Genomic DNA, 24,408 nt, shown 5'->3' with positions numbered 1-24,408 from the left:
CATGGCACGCTAAGGCATCATCCAGGTATATGCTTACACCTTCAGTTTCTCAATGCCACTTCAGGGCCTCGATCGCAAAGCATGCCAGTCACCATCGGGTCACATGCTGTCCAAGCCAGGAGTCACACATTTGCGCCTGCATCATGTAGCAGGCAGTGCTCATTTGCACAGGCATCCTCATTCCCACTAAAGGGCGCCAGATTCCATCCTAGCTCCGGTGAAGCCTCATTGTAGGCAGGGGGACCAATGCACTCATTGCAGGCAAAGCTATAAGCGCAGTCGTCACAACAGACTCCATATGCCATGCACTTGGTGCAGCACCCGCACTGGCATGTGCGCTGGGGCCAGCATCTTCGGCTGCAGACTCGCATGGGCGAGGTCCTCAAGCGCACAATATTCTCCTCAGGATATTCAGGCTGCTGGTATATCTCTCGAATCAATCGGACGCCATCATCAGCAACCTGACCTAGATGTTGCCTGAACAGCTGCATCTCATCTGATCGGCAAAGCGAGCCTTCTGCATATGAGACTTCAAAGGAATGGATGCATTCAGCACTGAGAAGAGCATCCGAAAATCTCAAGCAGAGCTTGTGTTCGGTCTTCAAGCGCAAGAGCCGCAGGCTTCGCAGCGCTGGTACAGTGATGCAGAGGTCGCCGGATGCCTGTCAGGCTACACACATGACATCCAGTCAGCCCGATCATGATAAAAACAAAGCCACTTGCAGAAAATCTTTAGTACAGCAGACACCGTACTGCACACGTCTTTTGGCACTGGCATGCATGCGCCTTCCTCTTTTGCAAGTTGTCACAGAGAAAAGATTGTGCTCACCACAACGACAAGAGTAGTCAGCTGATGGAAGTGGACTGGCTGCCAGAAGTGCAGCGAGATTCCGATGTGAGCTGGTGGGCTAATCTGAAGCTGGAGCAGTGCTGGCAGCCCGTTCCAAATTGGGGCATTCACCGCCTGCTCAAGCTCATACGCTTCTGCTCGGATGCCAACGCTCTTGATGCGGCTGCGAACATTCATGGGCCAGCGGGCGGCAGTTTCCCGAATTTCGATCGCAGTGGCATCTATGTGGAAGACAGGCTGTCTGGCAGCCGTTGCGCTCAGCTGCACTGCCAGTGGCAGGATCCCAGTCAGGGAGAGTTGCTGGACGGCTGCAGGGAGGACAACCACATCCTCTTGGATGCCAAAGTGGATCGGGGTGTTTAGTTGGAGCGTGCGCAGGGCTGTCAGCTGCTCCAGCGACCGCCACTGCTGCTCGTTTCTGTACCTGGCTGACAAAAGCAAATGCTGCAGCTGCGGCATTGCTGGGAGCAGCGGGCACTCTGTGATGGTTAGTGACAAGTAGTCCAGCTGCGGAGCGTGTGACAGCACGGCTTGTATCCATGTGCTCCATGTTTTGCTGTGGTTGTGAAGGCGCAGGTTAAGCTCCCTGACCGGCAGCATGGTGCTGTGATGCTGATCGGCTGCTAGTTCTGGCATCGGATCACTGTGCCTGACATCCATGCTGATCGTCTGGGCTGCTTGCCAGTGGCGCACCACCCACCGCAGGACTGACCCAGGCCGGAGCATGGCCACGAGTGGCCGTTCTTGCACTCTGATGCGCTTCAATTGAACCGACCATGTGGCCCTGCATGGATAGCGAGAGGTTTCCTCAGCAGTGCAGTGGGCCCATTCTTATCAAGTGTGGCTTGCTCACAGAACGCAATGCCTTACACCTGCAGCCACTAGCCAGAGGCAACTGAACGTCAGGAACCACCTGCATGTGCCACTACAGCGTGCCCATTCCTCGGTCTGCATCATGCCAGCAATCTTCTCCCAGAGCTCAATGGGGAGAGCGTGCACAGCGTTGGGCTCTTCCTCCTCCTCCTACACAATCACACAAGCAGCTCGGAATCCTGGAGTATCGTAATATCATTCAAATCATTGATCGTGTGCCGAAAGGGCGGCAGCAGCGCAATCGCAGCTCACCTGCCGTGGGGGACTCAAACAATTCCCCATTGCACTTCCTTCTCTGAGAGTGACGCTGGGATGGGCTTGTAAGCTTGAACGATGTGAAAATCCCCTGCGCAGCAGGAGAACGACGATCGCTCCAGACTGAACATTATGGTTCAGAGAGAATCCTTTGTGTTCCTGTCTCAAGCCGTAGACTCAGCACCAGCGGATCTGACTTCCCAAGCATGAGAATAATCTTTTGAAGGTACTTGCATTTACTTCCATTACCGCTTCAAAGCCCAAACCTGATAGAGGGCGTGCAGGCCTGGGGAGTCCAATTAGCAGAGGCTGACGTTTCGTAAGCTTGTGGATTATGATGCCGATGACATTCAGGACGAGAATTTATTTAAGAGTAGAAGTTTCTCATGACAATATTACGATCTGTTTTTCACCGAGCAGCACCACGGCGATGGATCCTGCATGAAAGCGTGGGCCGCCTGTTTAGGCATTTTCAAAATGGTGGCACATGGCTTCTCATTGAGTCCCATTCGTGACTGCTGAGGTGCAGTTTCCCCTGTGCGAGCAATGACAACATCTCTGTTATTGCATGAAAATAATGAGGGAATGAAGTGCGGAGGGAGCACTGTGCATTACATGCCGCATGTGCGGCACTGCATGTGCATGCATACTGTGATTTAATTTCAGGGACCAATTAACTTGACAGGGGCGCGGCCAAGGCATATCTCCCGCTACCAGCAGAGAATCAATCATGTTTACACAACCTGACAACAGCTTGCATGTGTCCCAATGCAGAGCACCTAACAGGATATCCCGCCAGTCATGCCGCAGCACCCAGTACTCTTGCATGCAAATGCACGGCATCACAGAGACAGGTTCTGGAGCCGCTGTTTTGCAGCAGCTGAGATCTTGCAGTGCGGCTTGTGCTGGGGCCACTCTGTCTTCTGGCATGCGCGGCTGCAGTAGGGGGCATTGCAACCCACTGCCGTGCATCTGCTTGGTGTCATAGGCCGGATCCTTGGGGCATCTCGGGTTGATGCACTCCAGGGGTTGCATCTGCCGGATCCCTGTAGCTGAAAGGCGGCCCTCTGCCTCTATCTTCTCTCCGATCACACTGTACGCCTGAGGGGCACTATTTCAGGCTTCAAGTGCATGTACGGTCTGAGCTATACAAGCCTTCTTTATCGCTAGAGCAGACCAGAAAGACACGCCGGCATTATCAGGGGAGAATGAATGCCTGAAGGGGTACACAGCTGCTGCACAAGAGTCCAGCAGCTGACCTGATGCTATCCACTTTCACTTACTCATGTCAAGCTCCTCCCAAATCCAAGCAACAGTGTACTGGCAAACTGATGTACCTTTCTCGGTCTTCATGGGAAGCCAGTATCTTTTAATGAATGCCGCCTCAGGATTTGTCTCGTATAGCTTCCATTAAATGTTATTTGAGGCACCATTCTCCTCCGATGTCAGGCTGTAGTGTTTTCCTGAGATGGTCGCAAGCCCCAGGGCGCTCCCTGTTCAGAAGCGATGTCTCAGGCATGAGTGTGCGCTCCTGTTCCCTTGTCTATTCAACGCAGTAACAGACCAGGATTCTGGCAGCCACCTTGAGTCTGGCTGCAAACCAAATGCAAAGCTGCAATCCCAGCAGATTAGTAAGCACAGGCAGGATGCACACGTACCATCGTCGCGAAAGGCGGCTCCTTTTCAGCAAGGCTCCAAGGCGCATCCAAAGTAAACGATGCAGTCCTCAATCTCACGCTCGGATGTGGAGCCCGCCGGATTCCTGGGGGGTAGACAACCAGCAGCTCGTCCCCTGCGCATGCAAACGGGGTGCACCTAAAATCGACACAATCTTAGGTGTGTAATTTCATGCATGACTGGGTTGTTTCTAAGGCTGCTTTAATTCACCTGGCGCCAGTGCGCTGGGTTTGCGCTTCATGCATGAGAACACCATTGGTTTTCCTCTCGGTCTTCTTTGATTTTGCAAAAGCCAAAGCTGAAGCTGCAGAACACTGTTATTCAGAGTTTGTAATAATTGAAGGCACGTGCTGCGCTGTCATGACTGCCTTGGGTCACACCAAGGTGCAACGTGCCATAAATCTTACTTCAAAACTGCTGCAATAGATATAGCATACCAAGTAGGGCCATTAAAGTATTCCGGAAAGAGCAGAGGGAATTAGAGATTGCCGTCCATGGCAGCATGATGCAGCAGGCTGATCAAGACTTTGCTCAAAGCCTGGAGGAATGGTTTGAAGCACACCTCTCTCATCCCATGCTTCCGGCAGAAACGGAAACTTCCAGGGTCGTTCGAAGTAGAACTTTTCGGTAGGCATTGGAAGTCCCCACAAGCATGTCAGCCAGGAATGGAGTTGGGACCGCACATCCCGCCTCCTGCATAATGGGATTTTTAATCCAAACTTAATATATGACAAGATAAAACCTCCCACGATGTTGCTATGCGATGATGGTTGCCGAGATCTCCCACCCAATGGCTGGTTCTGCAGATGCGTACTGAATGCGATTACAGTAGCAGCACAGCTCACACCCTAGGCCCATACAATGCACTTGAAATATATGCAGATGCAGATATTGCCAGGAAATCTGCATGAATAGAAGCTCAGAATCACCCAGGCTGGACAAATGCCTCCTGACTTCTTTCAGCCACAAGGATGGGGCCTCTTCAGGTAGCAGCCTCAACAAGGGTGAGGCCCCTTGTTGCTGTCGTAGGCTAGAGCCAGAGCGAGAGGGCACTCAGTGTCTTTCCGATGCTTCCATCCATACAGATCCTGCAGCATCCACATTGCAGATCTTGCCTTACATAGTACTGTAAGTATAGCAAGAAATCAACACTGGCCTTATTGGCCAGCCCTGGAAATCTTTTTACACACGCGAGCCCAACACAGCACACCTTTTGCCAATGTCGATCATGGCCTGATTCAACATGGCCACTGCATATCCAAAGTGCAGCTTCAGCCCAAATGGGATGACCATCAGCGGCTGGGTGGACACAGTGGCCAAGTCAATGTACTTCCTGGCCACCCAACCGCTGCAATGCATCTCAAATTATCAAGTGAAGTGTCTCCCTGCAGGGCGAGTTGTGATCTGCATTTCGGTCCAGAGGGGCAGAGCACCTGCCCTGGTGGGAGACTGTGTCGGGTGCAGGTCAGCGTGCACATAGCCTCCGTTGTCAGTGATCCAGGATCGCAGCAGGTTCTCATCTGACACATCCTTGGGCCAGCTGCCCTGGACGGAACCTGATCGTAGAGCACGACAAGCTGTTGACATCATCGTCAGCCAGTGCATTTGGAGATGCGACCAAGTAGCAAATTCAAGCTGAGAAGCTGTCAATTAAACTTTCACCTCTCTATTTCCAGCTTCCAAAATCGATGGCCATCTCTGAACTCGCCTGATTTTCTGGTATAGGTTGCATGACCACTGCGCAACAGTCCATAAATCAGTGAGACAACCAAACACGAAAGCAATTTCAATATTCTTCGCTCACTCGTGACCACAGGTGGCGAAAGGATCTGGTGAGTGAGACCAAACATTCGATAAAGGTAATGGTTTGCAAGACTGAGCCTGGGCGAACCAATAAATCCGACTTCAAGCCGTTAAGCGAATCATCCAGAGACTTGCCCTGTGGCTGCGCCATCTCTAAGTCAAATATGTTTGCATTTGCACACGTAGGCATATCGTCGGGACCAAGATGCAATCCTGTAGGCAGAAGGAGAAAGCTTCGATGCAAGAGAACTTCGAGAGCAGCCTCGCTGCCAAATTAGGAAGCCATTCCATCGTGACAATGCGATTCGTCATGCCAATCAAATGAGCATCAATGCATCGCATGCAAAGCTAAGAACCACCATTTGCATTAAACTTGCCCTCCTGAGCATAGCCCCTCCTGTAACAAACATTGCATGGAACTTGCTTGCCACACAAGGTGATATTGGTAGTCCCATGCTCAATTGGAACGGTGAATCTGCATCAATGTGCTGTTGATGTCAAGCATGCATCATACTGGACTGCCGCCAATCTACAGATTGCCCTGCAGTAAGGCAGATCCAATATATATAAAAGTCCCCTTAAGGTGCAACGCCAATCCTGGACCTCACTTCAATCGGGAATTTCAGGGGTATGAGGGGTTTTAGTCACTTCATGTTCAGCGCTGCTAGCTTGCAGTGCGGCTTGTGCTCCCGCCAGTGTGCTTTCTGGCATGCCTGGCTGCAGTAGCGCGCATGGCAGACTGAGCACTGGGGCTGCTTGGTACCCAAAGGAACCCTGCCCTTTGGACAGCCTCCATAGACACATCGCAGTGGAACTGAAATGACACCGTGTCAGAAGATTGCCTCCTGTAACAAGAGCTTGCATGGCACAATCTGAGAATGGCAATATTAAATGCCAGAGATGTTTGCGCCAGCATGCAGACTAATGGGAAGACACAAGGGAAAGAGATTACCGCGCATTTCAAAGCCGCAAGGCTCCAAGAAGAGCCGAATGATGGGATGATCCGGCGTCTTTTCAAACAGGTCCTTCAAGTCAACCAGCAGCTGCACCCACTGATCCTGGCTGGGTACCCAATTGCTGCCGGTTAATGACGTGTCATCGTGAATGATATAATTTCCTGCATCAGGTGATGACACAGCAAACAGAATATTTAAGTGCGCTCGGCACGATGTCAACAGTGTGTCGAGCAAAGGGAGGTGCGTCACAGAGAATCCGATAGTCTGAGATATATGATGACAAACCTTGCACTTTGTGTGGCTCCTGGGCAGTTGTCTCATCCAGGACTGCCCCAAAAATTGCAACTGACGAAAGCATGATTCTTTCAGCATGCTTTGGTGAGGTTGCGGTAGGGCCAGGATAGCCCAGAAACAGCTCGTCTCCTGGCTGCAGCGGCCTAGGGGATCCATCCATGATGGACATGACCAGCTGCAGGGACTCTTTTGGGAGCTGCACAGGCACTGTCTTTGCAAAAGCCCTGCAGAAGCACAATAAACAACTTTTGGGCATGCGCGCATGCATGCGTGCATGAATTGCGTAGTCACACTCAGGCGACTCTGCTGAGAGCAGCAGTTTGCTGGTAAAACATATTCGGTTTGGGTGAGCACTAGTGCGTACATGGTCAATATCATTCCAGCAGAGCCGTGATGGTTAAGGAAGTCAATGGCCGGTTTCACATTGCCGGCCGAACCCCCACTGTGCTGGCGTGTGAGAACCTGCCCACCACGGGAAAGGGACTTTGCTCAACACGCGACTCACTGTAGCAAGGGTTGATCACAGCAAGAAAGCCAGAAGAGAGTGCCAACTTGCTGGAGCAGCCGGCACAGGGCTGAGTGAGAGTATGTGAGGAACCTCACCTGGGACAGTCCCCACTGGACATCAGCCTCAGTCACTCCCAGAGCCGCACCAAAAGGAGTGGAGGCCAAGAATTGCCGGATTGCTGGCACGTACTCCTTCTTGTCAACCTCAAATATCTGCCCATGAACGATCGCCATCTGACTGGGTGTAAGGCCTGCTCACCCCATGAAATGATGCACATCAAGGGCAACAGCAACAAATAGAGTGAACCTAAGTACCCTAATTGTATATTAACAATCCTGTGCTGCCATATAGGAGTGCCGTACCCAGAGTTGCCAGGTGCTGCCTGGCGGTTGCCTTGCTCTTGAGCCATAAGGATGGGGCCGTCTTGGGCAGGAGGTTCATGAAGGGGTAGAAGGGTGACTGCCTTCCTTTCTTGCGCTCATGAGCAAGGCAGACCGCAAGAGGGATCTCTCCTTCAAGGTAGTACTTGGCATTGGGCACGTCCTGCAATGACAAATTGTGCCGCAGTGTTGCACAGAGGCCATGACATGTTCCGACTTTTACAGTGCACGTGAGGGATGTGATTTTTCGTGTATATATATATATATATATATATATATATATATATATCACTTGCCGTGCACTACTGGCATATCACACACCTCCAGTCTCCCTTTCCAGCCGACATCAACCATCACCTGCTGCAGCATTACAACAGCGTCTGCTGCCTGCAGCCGCAGCCCCAAAGGGATGACTATGAGCGGCTCAGTGGAGACAGTCTCCAAGTCAATCAGCTTCCCAGCCACCCAACCCCTGCATTGCATATCAGAGTTCCCTGGAAGGATGTTTGTGGCATCTGTACATGGCAAATGACGTTCGCCAGTCTACAATTTAAGGACTGTCTGATGTGAGTGAGTTTGCACCTTCCCTGGCAGTTGGGAGACTGTGTCAGGTGCAGGTCAGGGTGCACATAGCCTCCATTGTCAGTGATCCAGCTCCGCAGCAGGTCCTCATCGGACAGATCATCGGGCCACTCACCTCGAAAGCACTCTGAGGAAAGCACAGTAAGCTCACCAGGTCAGTGTGGTACTACAGGCAGGTTGCAAGTGCTTGAAGCCTAAAGTAATGCAAGCTGAAAAACAAACCTCTCTGCTGCCAGCTGTCCAGCAGAGTTGGAAACGTTTCAGGCTGTGCTACTTGTCGATATGCTTTATTCGTCCACTGCGCCCGAATTTCGCGTTAGCCACTCAATTGGAGTTGCCACAACCAAGAGTAAAGCGAATTCGAACCCATTGTTTGGAGAAGCGACGACGTCTGAGAATCAGTGATGATATCGATGTTGCACACCAGAAGTTTGGCCTTCAAGCCGCCAGGCACTTTACGGTCGGGCATTACTTTCCGTCGTCCGCTTCTCTCTTCTCTCGGATAAGAAGCTTGCGATTTACATGAAAGTCCTCGATACAGGTAGCGGCCGAGCCTGAAAAACTGAGCCTCAAAGCTTAAGCGAGAAAGTGAGAGTTGGTCGCTATGATGCAATTGCCTATCTAGGTTGTCCTCCAGGATTTGTCACTGCCTCTGCCAAAATTTTACACCTGCATATTCTGGCATGTAGATATTTGGAGGACCTCCTAGAGGGCATGCTGCAAGCTCAGTGTATAGCTTGCATTGCATGTTCATCTGTGCATCCGGTTTTTTGCCAAAGTCAAGACAGTGACATGCAGAATGCATATCATGTGTTTTTTCATTAAGTGCGCATGCATGCATGAGGCCATCAAGACCACACACAAGTTGTGGCACAGTCAAGCTAAAAATGCCACAGCAAATTTGCATCTAAATTGAGTAGCAACATCATGGCAGATTTTGTGAATGTCCATACGGAGCACCCCGTGACCACTGCCCATGCTGCAAGTACTGGAGCAATTCTCTTGCTGCTGTACGAGACATCTCCATCACACAGACAGACAGACAGACAGACAGGCTTCAGGATTGTGATAAAGATTAAAAGTTGAGTAATCTGTCAACTGGCAGGATTAAAGGCTGCAACCCTGTGTGTGCATGCAGGAAGTTAAACCAGCATGGCTCTTTCTGCTGGTCATGACTTCCTGGATGTGATTCCCAAATTCCCACATGCGCAAAGTGTGCATCAAATGTACCGACCTGTGCAGACCTGATATACATCCTCTTTCCAAACCGCACGCCAAGCTATATGCTCAGTTCATCACAGCACTCTATACACAATCTTGCAGAGAACCACAAAAGTCACATCTGAGGCCTGATCCCACTGCTGCCAGGGCTGATTATCGGACGTGGCATCGCATGCAAAGGTTGTGCTTGTACATCATGCATGCAGGGCCCCTTGGCCACCGAAGCCTTGCAGGCAGGCTTTTGCTCTGGACAGTGCGCCTCCTGGCAATTGTAGCTGCATTTCTGCCTGCAAGTGCTGCTGCGATAAAAGCGCCTCCTGCCATGAATTGCGGTCCTGAGGTAGCCTGCGCTGATCGCCTCTTAGGGAACATCTGCAAGAGCAATGTCTCTGCAAGCACAATGAGGCATTCTTTCACATACGACTTCAAGCAAACCTGTCGGGACAGAACTGGCAGAGCAGTGACTTGATAGCATGCACGGACTTCTAGCAACTATGAGCCGAGATCTTGCTCAGGAAAGCAATAACCTTTCAAATTGCAAGTTAAGGTATTTTGAGCGCACACTTCCTAGGAGGGCATTTTGCATCTGAGTTGGCATTGTCGGCATGCATTGCTCTGATACAGTTCAAGCAGGGCAGATGAGCTTACCCCGCTTCATCTTCTCGGGCAGCCAGTACTTTACAATGAGGGGATGTCCAGGGTCGGTCTCGGCCAGAGCGTTTAACTTGTCTTCAAGGATCCTTTCCTCATCCCATGTCAGCTTGTAGGGCCTCTTTGAAACGACGAATGGCATATCAATACACCAATCAAAGACAGACCCTGCGCAACACAGGCACATAGCTTGTCTCAATTGGGCGAGTGCAGGAAGGCCAATCTGATCCGGCATTTTTCCCTTCCGAATATGGGCAGGCTGCAAAGCTTCAAATAAACAGATCGAGAACATGATTGGAGACGGCTGTGCATGAAAAGGGCTCACAATGAGGAGGTTGCATAATAACGTCATAATTGACAAAATAATTCTCAATCAGATCCTTCTTCCTGTTCCAGAAACTAGCGTCTCCGTCAGGATAGATAACAAAGAGCTCATCCCCTGCACAGCAATTTCGCGACCGCCAGGTCAGCGTCTCCAATGAGATATCTGCACTGCCAAGGGCAAGTCTTCTGTCTTCTCTAGAGTCCAAAAGGGGTTTGCAGTGCGCTTTGTCAATATTGCATTACCTTTTGCAAGGGCGGATGGCTTCACAGACTTACTGGAAATCACCATCTGAAGGATGTCAGCATCGAATATTGTGGATCCTGGATCAGATGGCTCGAAACTGCATGTAGACAGAATCCCATGTAAAATTTCTCCGGAATGCTGATTAGGTGCTCCAGACATGAACGTGCTTTCAAAGGATGCTTCTACAAGGGGTGGGGAAACTGAATGTCAAGCATGCTTTCCATGAATCTCACCTCAGGATTGGGGCAGCCAGATAGTGGTGGTTCAGAAAATCAAGAGCCACCTTGATGTGGCCCTCTTGGCCTGAGCTGTGCTGCCTCATATTAACCTGAACATTGAGAGATTTTCTACAGAACCGAGAAACCCATGCTGAGCAAGCAACAATGCATGTGCATACCTGTGTAACAATGTAGCACACCCAAAAAACCTTGAACACAGAGCACACGCTACATAAATGGGCTTTACAGGACAATCGGGACTCAGGCTGTAATGCCTCACTGTAATAAGACCCCACAGAATTTCTTCGCGGGTAATGCCCAGGAGTACGTGAAGGTTTGTCTCCTGCAGAAAGGAATCCACAAGGCTCTCCGCAGATTGCTTTATTTCCTTGAGTAGCTTCATCACTGCATTCTTGCCATATTTTGGCCGTCCTGTTCCCATTCATACCAGTCTGTCAGTACTCAATGGTGAGAGGACCCTCCCTAGCATTGAGCAGCACTGCAAGACCATGTGCAGAATACATGCAACCTGCAAGGAAAGGTTGCCATGGCTGTTAGCAAGTACAACAGTATGGAGGGCAACGTGCGATTCAAGTCACCCAGGTCGTCATAGATGGCAGATTGTTCTGCTGGGGTCTTGAGCCAGAGCGCTTGTGGCTCTGCAGGCAGCAGGCGCAGGTGGGGCCAGAACTCAGACTGGTCGCCCTTCTTGCGCTCAGCCGCCATTGCAATTGCCAGCGGGACTGAGCTGTCCCACACCTCTTCTGGCATCATTTCCTAGTCACCACATTCATTCTTGTTACTGCCAACAGCCTATGCCAAGAGCCCCACTGAGTGTACTATTTTTTAAATCATTTTCCAACGCTTTTCCTGCCAAGAAGCAAGGTGCAGTGAAGGGCTGCCACAATCCTCTACCCCATGTTGGACTCGCCAGATCCAAGCTGAGTGCAATAAAACATTCAATTTAACCCCTCGGGGATCAAATGCATGATGGCCCAAATTGCCATGAGTGTTGTGCAAAGATAGCACCTGGATGGACTGTTTGAAGTTGCTGTCCTGCAATATCTGGTTCAACGCGGCCAGGGCATCTCTTGCATAGTAACCCAGGCCGTACAGAATGACCATGAGAGGCTCTCTGCGCACAGTCTTCTTGTCAATGTCTTCTGATGCTACCCAGCCCCTGCATGACACACGCACAATGATCTTGCCACTTTGCACTCAATGCCTGGAGCTAGTACACAGTTCACCAGGCTTCAGTGCGCACCTGCCGACGCAGGTGGGGGACTTTGTCAGGTGCAGGGCTGGGTGATGTGCTTTCCATTTTCAGTGATCCACCAGCGCAGCAGCTCCTCATCAGACATCCCTTCCGGCCACTGAAGCTCTGAGTGACCTAACGAACATATCAGGTTAGAAACGAAGATCAGGTTCAGCAGAAGGATCCTTTTCAATGGGTGAACATACAGCCAAGGCTTCCGAAACGAGCAGCTTCCATGCCTTCATGAAAGGAGAACTTGGGCAGAGCCCTCTTGGCGGGATTGACGAGGCTGTATGCCTTGTAGAGCCACTGCGCCGAACAAGAAGGATTATTTCTTCGAGTGTGTCTCATGAGTTGTCTAGGTCAATATCTCCCTTCTACTCCTTCAGGTAGTTCCAATTGTGGTGTTTATGATCCCTTTCATTAATACTAAAATAATATTATTAGACATCGGTGTCGGGAAGGCCGAGGGCGAGCACCTGGTGCTTTGCGTCTGGGAATGCGTCGAGCATTGCTCACGATGACTCCTGTATACGGTCTAGGATCTGTTCTGCAACATCTGCGGCAATCGACATCTATCAAATCTAACGATACCTTTGCGTTATATTGGGCCCGGCTGCACGAATGTGAGCTCTGTAAGTTCCCGTGCCTGTCTGCACGGACAGCCAAAGGATCAGCCCGTTCCGGGGCAAAGTACTATCGCCTATCACGCGAGCAACTTCTTCTTCTTGCTTGCATCCACTCTAATCAAGATCTACGAGCGGACAGAAGTCCAAGGCGACGGCCAAACGGGAAATATCGGTTATGAGAAAGCAAAAGGACCCCCCGCTGTAGGAGGCGGCAGGGGACCAGCTAGGTCTTCTTTGCAGTCCCCCAACCAAATTGTTTTCATTGAACACACCCTATGACCAGCGAATAGCATAGTGCGTGACATCAGGCATGCATGCAGGGCACGGCAGTTTGTATCTCCACTCATGCTCTCAGTGCTGGACAGTTGATATTGTAGAAAAGAGGATTGCTGCCAGCTCAGTGAGGGAGCTCACCTTCCATGGTGAGCTGGGCAGTGGCAATGGAGGTTTCCAGCACACATCCGAATTGGATCAAGCCATCTTCAAGGAGTGTCTCCCTTGCGCGCTGTGGGTCAGCATTTACATCATGAACAGCATCTCTCCTTCGCACGGCAGCAGAAGAGGTAATGAGTTACACCTGCTTACCAATTTAAGTCATGCATGAGAGTTCGAGAGTATGGAAAACAAAGGCTTGTCTGTAGACTCACCTGGTGACAGCGATTTGGGCTTTGGAGACATGCATGACAGGACGAGCTGAAGGAGGTGACAATCGTTGAAATCTGCTGCTTTGTCAGGGGCCACCCTGCAAAGTCACGAACTGAGACCCTCGGAGGAATCAGTATTCCAGGTCTGTCAGTGAAGACAGATCCACAGTGATGCCGGTATCACTTGGGGTCTATTGTGCCATATTCCCCACCTGCAAGTCATCTTGGGTAGACAGTGGCATGTGCATGCTGCAAAGAAAGCAATAGCCTGAAGTCATGAATGTGTCCTTACCTCATAACTCCACCAGCCTCAGGATGGTGCTTGAGGAAGTCAAATGCCTGCTGGAATGACACCATGCATTCCAGAGCTCTGCATTCAAATCTGAGCCTGCGACACCAGCAACTCACATGCAGTTTGCACTCGCTGCCATGCAGAAAAACTTGCAGCAGAGGCACATGTAAAGTGCAGGTATATAAGTGTATCAATGACTGCCACCCCTGCCATCACACCAAAGCATGAGTACGAAGGATCTCTGCGCGGTCAGAGGGTTTAAATTATTACAACAGGCGTGCCCCACATGAAACCTCTACAAGTCAGCCCCAGAAGTGTTCCCAGATTGGTCCCCGTCAAGTACAAATCCCCCAAAATCCACATCTCGCGTTTGTCCTGCCGGAGGCAATTGATAATTGCTTTGTTGCGGCGCGATGGCCATCCTACGAGTCAACAACCCTGCACACTATAATTCAGATATGTTAAAACAATGACTGCAACTCAAACCAAGTAGCTTTGTATATTTTTGTCATGGGAGTCACCTGTGCTGTCATAGATGGCAGACTGCTCCGCTGTTGTCTTGAACCAGAGTCATTCAGGTTCTGCAGGCAGTAATTGCAGGTGGGGGCCAGAACTCACACTGGTCGCCCTTTTTGCGCTCAGCCGCCAGTGCAATGCCCATTAGCACGTGAGTTTTCAGATAGGACTCTCGCTACAAGATCCTGGACCTCACAGAACCCTTGCATGCATCAGCACAGAGTTCATGTCATGAATTGAGGTGCTTGTGACATGCATGCATATGTCCCAAGAGATCCCAAGAGAGCCGCATGCATGGCAATCATATTGGCTGCATGACAGGAGGATACAACTCCACACCTGAAGACTGTACTTGGAACCACGGCTCTTCAGAACTCTGGTGAGCTCTGCCGCAGTGTCCCTGGCAAAGTACCCCAGATCAGCTGCACGCGTTGTGCTGATACACATGCACCACAGCAGCGTGCTAGCAAGCGAGAAGGAGTAGCAAGGGCTTGCTTGTGGGACTCACCCAGCTTGTCACAGATGGCTGACTGCTCTTCTGGGGTCTTATACCAGGGCGCCTGTGGCTCTGCAGGCAGCAGACGCAGGTGGGACCAGAACTCAGACTGGTCGCCCTTCTTGCGCTCAGCAGCCAGTGCTATACCCAGCGGCAGCCCAATATCCAAGAGAAGATCTTCGGGTACCAGCTCCTGAACACAAAGCAAAGCCAATGAAACGCCAGGCCACGAGCAGCAAAACACTGGGCCAAGAATAAGGAAGCCATGGATCAAAACCACATATCATGTGCGTGTCTCAGCGTTTAAGGATAGGCATGCTTGGCAGGGCAAGGGATGATTTATTACCTGAACATCCTGCAGTGCCCCGGTCTGGCGCAGAAGTTTGTTCAACTCCGTCAGAGCATCTTTGTTGAAGTATCCCAGGCCATGGGGGATGACAAAGAGGGGCTCCTCGCAGACAGTCCTGTAGCCAATCCCCTCCCCTGATGCCACCCAGCCCCTGTGTAACACATATTGCTCACTGTAAATTGCACACTCTAGCTTTGAACAATGCTCTATGATGATGGTGGAATTGGTATGTCACCTGCCATCGCAGGTGGGAGACTTCATCAGGCGCAGAGCAGGGTGAATGTATCCGCCCTTTGATGTGATCCACCAGCGCATCAGCTCTTCCTCAGACAGCCCTTCAGGCCATTGCAGCTTTGGAGGACCTGTCAGGCATCAGAAAGAGCTTCCAAGCAGGAAACTGGAGCGACCAGGAGCAGACTATTGAATTCATTATCAAGTGGAGAGTACGGATGAAGGAAGTGCCCGTCTCACCTTTATCTTTGGTTCTGTTCACAAGAGAGAACTTAGGCCACTCTTGTTTGGCCTTGCCGGCATCTATAAGCTGGTAGGAATTGAAAATCCACTGCGCACAAGATATCTTGCGTAACTAACGGATCTATTCCTTGGTAAATTTTATTGAAACAGGCATTAGTCTTGTAAGCAAGTGTGCAGGATATTCAGGACCGGGGTCCGATAGCTTTAATCGCAAAGCTAGAGAGCATACGAATGGGCCTCTTTACACCTGTTGCATTGCGTGTGATCCACGAGTGATCACTGTCGACGAGCAATTTGGGTGCTAAGGAATATGCGTAAACTTGTCACAAATCGAGAGGATATTGAAATCGTTCTCTCTTCAGAGAGATGTCTGTACTTTCTTATATCTCTGGATTCAAGCAATCTGGAAGATTAGGACTCGTATTGTTGAGTTTGGGCCAGGCTGCGCACAGAAGGACTCTGAATCGGCGTCGGCCTACTTAGGCACTTGTTGCAATGACCCATGTGAATCTGGGTGGTCTGAGCTTGCAGATGCCGTGCGTGCACCCGCTACATACTCTAATATTCCTTCTCACACAGGCTCCTGTCACAAACTGATTCCGAAATGGGGTGCTTCCACACAGAGGTCGTATGATGCAGCACCTCTAAACACCCGGTAGGATTACATGCTTGGAACGGCGCATGCTGCCAGTAGTACAGTAGCCTCGGCTCGACTTATATGACGTCAGAAGCTCACAGATCTTGTGAAAACATTCTTTAATTATGGCAGCTCATATCTGTGGCGGCAGCTGGGCATCATGCCTGCAAGTCCTATGAACGCTGCCGTGCTTCAGCCATAACCTTGCAGACAGACTTGTGCTCCCGCCAGTGCCCCTTCTGGCATGCACTGCTGCAGTAGGGCTCGTAGCAGCCTCTGCAGTACAGCTGCTTCCTGCCGTAGCCTGCATGCTTGGGGCAGTCTGGGTGGACACATTTCAGCGGCTCAACGCGCACTCGCACTTCCTCTGACAAAGTTCCCTCCGCTTCCGCTTTCCCTGCATGTATGCCAGAAGCACCTCAAGCTTTCAGACGAGTGCATCGATTTCTGATGTACGCATGTGCAGAAGTATGGCTCTAAGTACTGGCCCCCAGGCCACTCCTTGAATGTTCAACCAAACGTGTGGATTGAGAATGGGCAGACGCTGTGTTTTTTTAATTGGTAGCTTGGATAAAATGGTAGGCATGCGGCAATAGGAACACGCCACTGCAGGTCAAAAAGTAGAAGTGCTCAGACAGAGGTTCCTAGGGGCCTCGACATGCCAGAGGCTGTTGGATACTTACTGTAGGAGTCGATGTTTGGGCGCCAGAATTTCACAAGGTACGGATGTTCAGGATCCTTTTTGAACAAATCCCAGCATTTCTTGCTGAAAGCGGTCTTCTCTTCCAGAGTGAAATTGAAGTGCTGCTCTGAGATGCTCTGTGCTGCCATCCCGTCAATGTAAAGGTTCCGAACGGGAGTCCCTGCAGCACATGCCAGACTCTGTCTGCCTGGCAATCTTTGACACTTTATTTGGAATTGCCACGACGCAAGCGGCATCAGCCATCAATTAAATCACAAAGACCGCAATGCAAACGAGGACAAATGCATGAGATGCTCACCACCACTCTTATTGTATATCAAGTCAGCTGGGCAGGCTTCCATCACGCTTCCATATAGCATCAGATTCCTTTCCAAAATCTCATCTCTTGTGACTTTTCCTGGCCCAGAAGGGTACAGGATGAAGAGTTCTTCTCCTGCGCATGAAGACAGGGCACAGTTCTTGCTAGCATGCGAATAATCTCAGGTACTCCTTTCGGCAGCTCAAGCACACTCTAATCCCCGGTCTTACCTGCTGCGATCGGCTTGGGCTTTGTGTTCACGCTTGACAACACCATCTGGAGCAGGCTGCGATCTTCAAAGTCATATTTGGTAGTTGGGGCAAGCCTGAAAGGGTACAACACAACACATGAGGGGTCGCCCAAATTTGCAGAATGCTGGAGAACACCCCCAACGTGGTCACGGGATGTCCCCACGCCAATAAAAGATCCGTTTTCAGATGACGCAGGTGCTTCCTGAAAAAGACATGTCCTCACCTCAGGACTCCGCCCGCCTCGTGGTGGTGGTTCAGGAAGTCAATGGCAGGCTTGAGATTGCACTGCATGCCCGAGCTGTACTTCCTCACCTCAACCTGTGACCCCATCAAAGTGCATCAGACTCGTCATTAGGGCACACGCCTCTGTTTGGCCAGACAGTAGAAGGCTGCAGCGGCACTGAATTGAGTAGCCCAGTGTAATGAAGGGAACTCCCCGCCGGCAATCACCAACATGCCTCGTCAGCAGCCAAGGCAGAGAGGGACCAAGTCCTTACAGTGGAAACGCCCCAGAGGGCTTCTTCTTGAGTCAGGCCCAGGTGTGTGCCAATATTGGTGAGCTTGAAGAACAGGTCTACAAGGTTTGACATTGTGCGCCTGGTCTTCCTCATTTTCTTCAGCAGCTCCTTCTTGCGCATGCGCGGCCACCCTGCCAGCAGTAAAAGCAACCCTTAATGACATCAACTTCAAATTTATAACGGAATGCAGACACATGAGAAGTTTCTGATATGAAGGTTGGCAGTGACACACTGCCCACAAGACCAATGAGCCTTAGGTGGTTCCCAAAAGGTCTCTGAAATGTAATGATCGCCAGCGTGCTGAAAATATTACTGGTGCATCACACATCTGACCTCACCCTGCCTTTTTGACATCTGCAGAAACACCCTGCGATTGATAGTTGTGTCCGCAGAGTTCAGCCATACTTTGATATTCGCAACTTGTGGGGCTCACCGAGCTTTCCACAGATGGCAGACTGCTCATCATAGTCCTTGTACCAGGGCGATTCAGGCTCTGCAGGCAGCAGGCGCAGGTGGGGCCAGAACTCAGACTGGTCGCCCTTCTTGCGCTCAGCCGCCAGCGCTATGCCCAGTGGAGCCACAGTTTCTATCAAGTCCTTTGGTACCAGCTCCTGGATGTAAAGCAGACCCCTCAATGTTTTAGGCCATCAGCTGATGCTGCCTGCTGAAGTCACATGCATTCCGTGGATACATGATCAAGCAGAAGCTTAACAGGCAGAGTCTCAAAAGCACCTGAAGGGTACATAATGACCCAGCCTTCAGTATGCCTTTGTTGAGCTCTGCCACGGCATCTTTGGTAAAGTAGCCCAGGCCATAGGGAATCACAATGAGCTGTTCTTCGCAGACGGTCTTGTAATCGATCTCCTCTGAGGCCACCCAGCCCCTGCAGAGACTGCCTACTTAATCAAGCGCAGCCAGTGCGGATTGGAAGCAGTATGACGTGCACTGCAACTGCTATAGGACAAGATTGAGTTCAATATCCACCTTCCATCACAAGTCGGGGAGTCAATGAGGTGCAGGGCTGGGTGGATGTATCCGCCATTTTCAGTGATCCACCAGCGCAGCAGCTCTTCCTCAGATAGGCCCTCAGGCCATATGGCCTTTTTCTGACCTGTCATATGAGAGTATGGGCCTGTCAGGAGCCCAACACACAGTGCCTGAGGTTGCAACTGAACGACGTCTCTGCCTCACCTTCGCTTTTGGTGCTGCCCACCAGCGATATTTTCGGCCAATCCTCGATGCGTTTTGTGCGCTCATAGGCAGTGAAAAGCCACTGCACGAAGCACACTCACGTCTGCAGCAAAAGGTCCCCCACATACCCAACCGGCAACCGTCAAAGGCGAAAGCAACGCTACATGTGATAAGGCTGGAATTGCATGATCACACAGCCTTGGAGCCATGATATTATCACAAACAGATGAAGGCCAGCACCTGTTGTGTTGCGTGGTAAGTCGGACCGCTCATCTTCCCCGAGGATACAGACTGTTGCTTCACGAAAGCTGAGGATTTCTTGTCATCAGGCAGAATCGCCGTTTTTGAATGTCTCAGAGTCATTGATTCAGTATCGAGAAACGGGGTGCCTCCACATGCAGGGGCAGATTGTTGGCGGCGGCCTATTTAGGCATCTCACTCACACTGCATTTCAGAGATGACCCACACTCTCGCCTCACTGAATGCGAAGACCAATGTGCATTGCACGGCATTGCATCCCACATGAAATGACGACCATTCTCGATGTCATGATGTCAGAATTTTTTGGTTACACAAGATAGAAACACTCGAGCCGAGAGAGCAACATTTGGCCAGTCTAGACAGTGTCCGACATTGTCTGAGTCGGGCAATCCACAAGACATTCAAGATCTCGCAACCTCAAGCCGCCCCTTCTTCAAAGGCTTGGCCCCTGCACCTGCTGAGTTCTTGCTGGAGGTAGCATCGTCCCTGCCTCTCTTCTGTGCTTCTTTTCTGCCAGCGCCTGCACAAGAAAAGAATTTAAATGCCTTTGTACATGTGCCTTGAGGAAAAAAAGCAATGTCTTTGTGGCAGGCACTGCAAAGTCCTGCCACATGCAACATTTCATGGTTTGCATGCTTAACTGCATAAGAAGATGTCACACGGCAGTAAGACATCTCCATGCATGCTCAAGCCTTCTCAGCTCACACCTGGTGGGGACACAGCGCTACAAGGAGGCTCTGAACCTCCACCCAAAGCGCTGCCCTCACAGACACCGGCTGCTGGGAAAATGTGCACCCCTGCGCCCACTTCAGCTGTAGGAGCGCTGGCATCATTGGTCACGGCAGGCACAACGCTGCGCATGGCTGTGTCTACTTGTGCTTCTGATGAGAATTTGAGACGTCGCCGCACTGATGCTGCCCGGTGGCTGTCATGGCCCCCCTCTGATGCATCTCCTCCCCTTGTAGGTTCCTCTGCACCATCCCGTCTCCGTAGCGATCTTCCCACACTATCATCGGCTGCCGCTGCTGCTGCTGCTGCTGCTGCTGCTGCTGCTGCTGCTGCTGCGTTGTCGCCCAAGGCAGGTGAATCAGCACCTTGTGCTGGGCCCAGCACTGCAACAGCAGGAGTCCCTCGTGGGGAGGGGCTTTGCATCAATCCTGCCACATCCGTTTCTGGTGCTCCTGCCATGGAGGCTCCCTCATTACCCATGCGCTGAGCAGCTGGGTTTCTGCTCTTGCCCATTGGCATTCCTGCACCATGAGGGATAGTTTTTGTGCGCGAACCCTTTCGACTACTGCCTTGTCGTTTGAGCGATTGTCACAGCACATACCTCCGCTTGTCGATGGCCTGAACATGCAGAAGACATTTTGCCTGCTTCTCGTCTCACCCTTCAATACCAGACTCGGCACATACCTTGCTTGCTCTTGGGCTCTGCCTCTGTCAGCATCAATGTATTCTGATCCTGATCCTTCACTGCACCCTTCTGCAAAGGGCGTTTCTGCAGCTGCCCTCCCCTTAGCTCAGCCAGAACCTTGTTCAGCTTGGCCCTCATCAGCCGCTCATGCCTCTCTGCCCGCTGCATCCTCTGCAGTATCTCACACACTTCCCTGCCAACCAGACATGCACGTCCTGAGTACAGATTTGTGATCGCATGCATCATTACACCACATACACAATCATCTCACACATCCACAGGGATCAACTTGTAGCAAAGTTCCAAGTGGCAAGTTCCAACTCACAAGTGGCAAAGTTCCAAGGAACAGGGACAAAGAGCAAAGAAAAAGAAGGACATGGGAGGGCATTGAGGTGTCATGCATGAAGGATTGGGCACAGATCACATTTTTCTCATATCGAGGGAATTGGTGAGGGCACCTGTCATGCTGAGCCTCTTTCAGCATCTGAAGCCTGACAGCCCGGCTGTGCAGCAGCGCCACCCGCACCACGGCAACCAGGGCCAGGCCCATGCACGCCTTACGCACCAAACTCTTCACGCTGAATCTGAGCATGCCAGTCTGAGGCTGACTATCAACGCTGTGTGCTCCAATGCCTGCCTGCAATGATACAGCATTCCTCATCATCTGAAGATGCGCTGAAACCACCACTTAAGAACTATGCTGTTCAGGAGATCGAGTCACACAAATTAATCGCGATTAAAAGCTGATGCATGATGTTTAAGGGTGGTTGTAATGTGTGATTGCTAGGCGGGTGATGCGCCTGGTAATCGACACACAGGGTAGCATGAGTGAGCATTTAGGTGATGCAAGGAAGTGTTGAGCTGAGACAAGCCACCACACACTCACCTGAAGCTCACTACCTGGAGATGCACGTCCTCCATAGTAATGCAGCAAGGTGATGGCGCTGCTGAGGAATCTAGGCTTGGGCAAGACAGCATAGACCACGCCCGCTGCATCAGCCTCCAGATGGGGCCGCAGCAATTGCATCAGCCAGTGCTCAGCACCCCAGTTCGCAAGCAGGACCCCCACTAGAGGCAGCCGTGCAGCCCTTGTCATTGGCTGCATGCCCATCAGCAGTGCCATGCTTAAGCCGCCTCCATAGTACACCACATCACCTGCCACAGCCATTTGACCTTCAATCTCAAGGTGCCAAAAACTCACTGACGCTGCACTAATGGCTACGCATTATATAGTTTGTAATACAGGAGGTACGCTTGATCCGGGGCAGCGGCAGGAATACAGAATATATGCCCAGTTCATCAGTCTCTCAGCAGCAGATTGTTGCATACTGTGAGCAAAGTGTTAATGTCTATACAGGAGGGGAGGCTAGGAAGGGCACACCTAGGGTGTATTGGGCGCCCAGGAGATGCACCATGACTCGACTGGCCTTGTGCTGCAGGTCCACCACAGTGTTCACACGCTGCAGCAGCCCTTCAGATCTCAAAGCCAGATCACTGCACACCACATTCGGCCACTTCATATCTTCACATAAGCTATTGTGTCCGTATATTTAGCGCAGCATATGCAACAAGAAAAAAACGGGTGGCCAATGCGAATCCTTGTTTAGTACCTGAGGTGATCTGACAACTGCTGACTGGACTGCTGCTCCCTCACTTTCATGGCTTCGAGGGTGCGCTGGAAAGCCAGCGCATCCGTCTTGGCCTCCTGTGGACGCACAGCTACTGGTCAGAAGGTTACCGAGAACTCACGATGGCAAGGGGAGTGGAAGGCTCTCCGGGTGTTTAAATGCAGTCTCAATATGCAGCCATAACGCATAGGGCACCAACCTGCCAGAGGAGGCTATTTTGTCTGTGGCGCTGCAACTCTTTGGCGTCAAGCTCGGCGATGGACTTCAAGGTGTTGCTGGACCTCTCGAGAAGTAGATCCTGCAAGAACAAGAACTTGAAGGGTGTGATCGATTTCTTAATGAATCAGTCTCCATTGGCAACACTGCCAGCAGGGCTTCACTTTCTGTGGCAGTTGGACATTGAAAATGTTGCACAATTTGTCATGGATTATTTCATCATTTGGATGCTGTTGATACACCTAGTCAGCCCTAGGCGGCAATGCAATGGACATTTCTGGATTCAGTCAAATTACTGGATGATGTGTAATCTTTCTTCCTTCACAGTGACAATAGCAGCTTACCCCAGCTTCCTGCACAGCTTGAAGGCCCCCATGAATGCTGGCCACCTGCCCATTGATCATCTGTGACTGTGCCAGCGTAGCCTTCCCAATTATTCCAAGCTGCTCCTGTTGCTGGTGCACGTTCGACAGCACATCCCCCATGCTTCCGAGCCGCTCATTGACACCAGACAGCGCTGATCCGATTGCTGCTGATCTTTCGAGGGCCTCTGAGGAAGCGCCAAACAATTGGTGCATCAGCTCTTCCGTCCGCATGCCGAAAGTGTCGTGCATGTGGTACAAACATATGCTGCACGCCCAAAGAAAGGGTTATTAGCACACAGAAAATTTCAGAGTCCAACAGGTGCCCGATACTCCGGGTAGCTTCTCCTCTCCACTTCAAACAGATGGACTGCAAAATGACACTCTACTCCTTCGATTCTTGAGGCTTAGAATGCCAGGCATGCACATTGATCTTCATTGCATTCCCAACCAAGATCTGTATCCCAGCACACCTGTCAATGTGGCTGAGCTGAGCCATGTAGGCCTCGAAGGAGCGGTCATCAGGGAAGGCATTGGTGCACTCCTGCAGGGAGCTCTTCTGGGAGCAGCTGTGCTGCCGCTGGCCCAGCATGGCCAGGTGGCAGTTTGCCAGGGCCAGTGCCAGCCTGGACGCAGTCTCTGGCGTCATGGCTCGGCAGTGTGACACCCCCAGAGTGTCCATGGCTCGGGTGAAACAGTTCCTGCCCCATAGACGGTCGATCGTCCCCTCCTGAGCTGCCAGCGTGCGCAGCTTTGCCAGTGAGTCTGCACAGATCGACGTAAATTCATAGGTCAGGACCGATCAACTAGGAAAAAGGTTGCCGAGGGCCCATCTGAGTTGACTAGCTGGCTAGATAGTCTGCCCACACATGACGGTGGACGATAAGACAGGTGAGCAAAGTTTCACCTGTTCCACTTCGTTTCTGGTTGTCCACCACTGCAGGATGGGGCACCTCATAGACAGGTGGGCTGCCTTGCCCTTTGGCATCGCACCTAGTGCTAGCTACGATGAGGAGAAACAGCACTATGCACCGCCTCTTGCTGAATACTAACGACCAGAAAAACATCATAATTTCACCCAAGCAATGACAGGTGATGACAGAACAAGACTGTTGAATGTTGCGCAATAAGGACTCATGCCCACCTAGGCTGCACATAGTCCGGTGCCATCGGAGCCCGATGTGTGTAAAATTGGTCGCATATAATTACTAGCAGCCTCAAATTGTTGTCTTTCTGTATTTGAAGTCAATTTGGTGGTAGAAACCAGCAGCTTCCTTCATCGGCGATTTCAAGACGAGGTAGTTGCGCTACCGACCAATCATGCAAGGGAGATATCTCAGGTTAGGCTCCAGGTGCTGGCTGCATGCTCCGAAGTTTCACTTTTCCATGGGGCTTATCACGACTGATGATCACTACTGATGACCAGCTGGACCAAACA

At 51.2% G+C, this 24,408-nt stretch overlaps 2 protein-coding genes across 2 annotated transcripts; both read right to left on the bottom strand.

The window, feature by feature from the left end:
* Nucleotides 1–805: 805 nt before the first annotated feature.
* On the bottom strand, nt 806–12,197 carry COCSUDRAFT_59804 (hypothetical protein; the record flags this gene model as incomplete). Its single annotated transcript, XM_005643364.1, has 13 exons — nt 806–1,634; nt 1,764–1,873; nt 2,894–3,079; nt 3,637–3,770; nt 5,089–5,200; nt 7,312–7,466; nt 7,579–7,759; nt 7,918–8,068; nt 8,179–8,305; nt 10,048–10,218; nt 11,436–11,613; nt 11,866–12,016; nt 12,172–12,197. The coding sequence occupies 13 exons, from the start codon at nt 12,195–12,197 to the stop codon at nt 806–808; spliced, it is 2,511 nt and encodes an 836-aa protein (XP_005643421.1).
* A 2,343-nt stretch (nt 12,198–14,540) lies between these two features.
* COCSUDRAFT_59803 (hypothetical protein) lies at nt 14,541–24,127 on the bottom strand (the record flags this gene model as incomplete). Its single annotated transcript, XM_005643363.1, has 23 exons — nt 14,541–14,572; nt 14,681–14,861; nt 15,015–15,168; nt 16,345–16,525; nt 16,812–16,991; nt 17,360–17,454; nt 17,604–17,698; nt 17,878–18,029; nt 18,332–18,509; nt 18,631–18,764; nt 19,090–19,171; nt 19,805–19,870; nt 20,058–20,147; nt 20,250–20,462; nt 20,825–20,957; nt 21,223–21,401; nt 21,651–21,919; nt 22,146–22,258; nt 22,375–22,469; nt 22,592–22,690; nt 22,998–23,238; nt 23,444–23,735; nt 24,115–24,127. The coding sequence occupies 23 exons, from the start codon at nt 24,125–24,127 to the stop codon at nt 14,541–14,543; spliced, it is 3,267 nt and encodes a 1,088-aa protein (XP_005643420.1).
* Nucleotides 24,128–24,408: the final 281 nt, after the last annotated feature.

The sequence above is a fragment of the Coccomyxa subellipsoidea genome (genome assembly GCF_000258705.1).
Source record: "Coccomyxa subellipsoidea C-169, whole genome shotgun sequence".
Classification (NCBI taxonomy): domain Eukaryota; kingdom Viridiplantae; phylum Chlorophyta; class Trebouxiophyceae; family Coccomyxaceae; genus Coccomyxa; species Coccomyxa subellipsoidea.
This window is presented reverse-complemented; position numbering and strand designations above follow the sequence as displayed.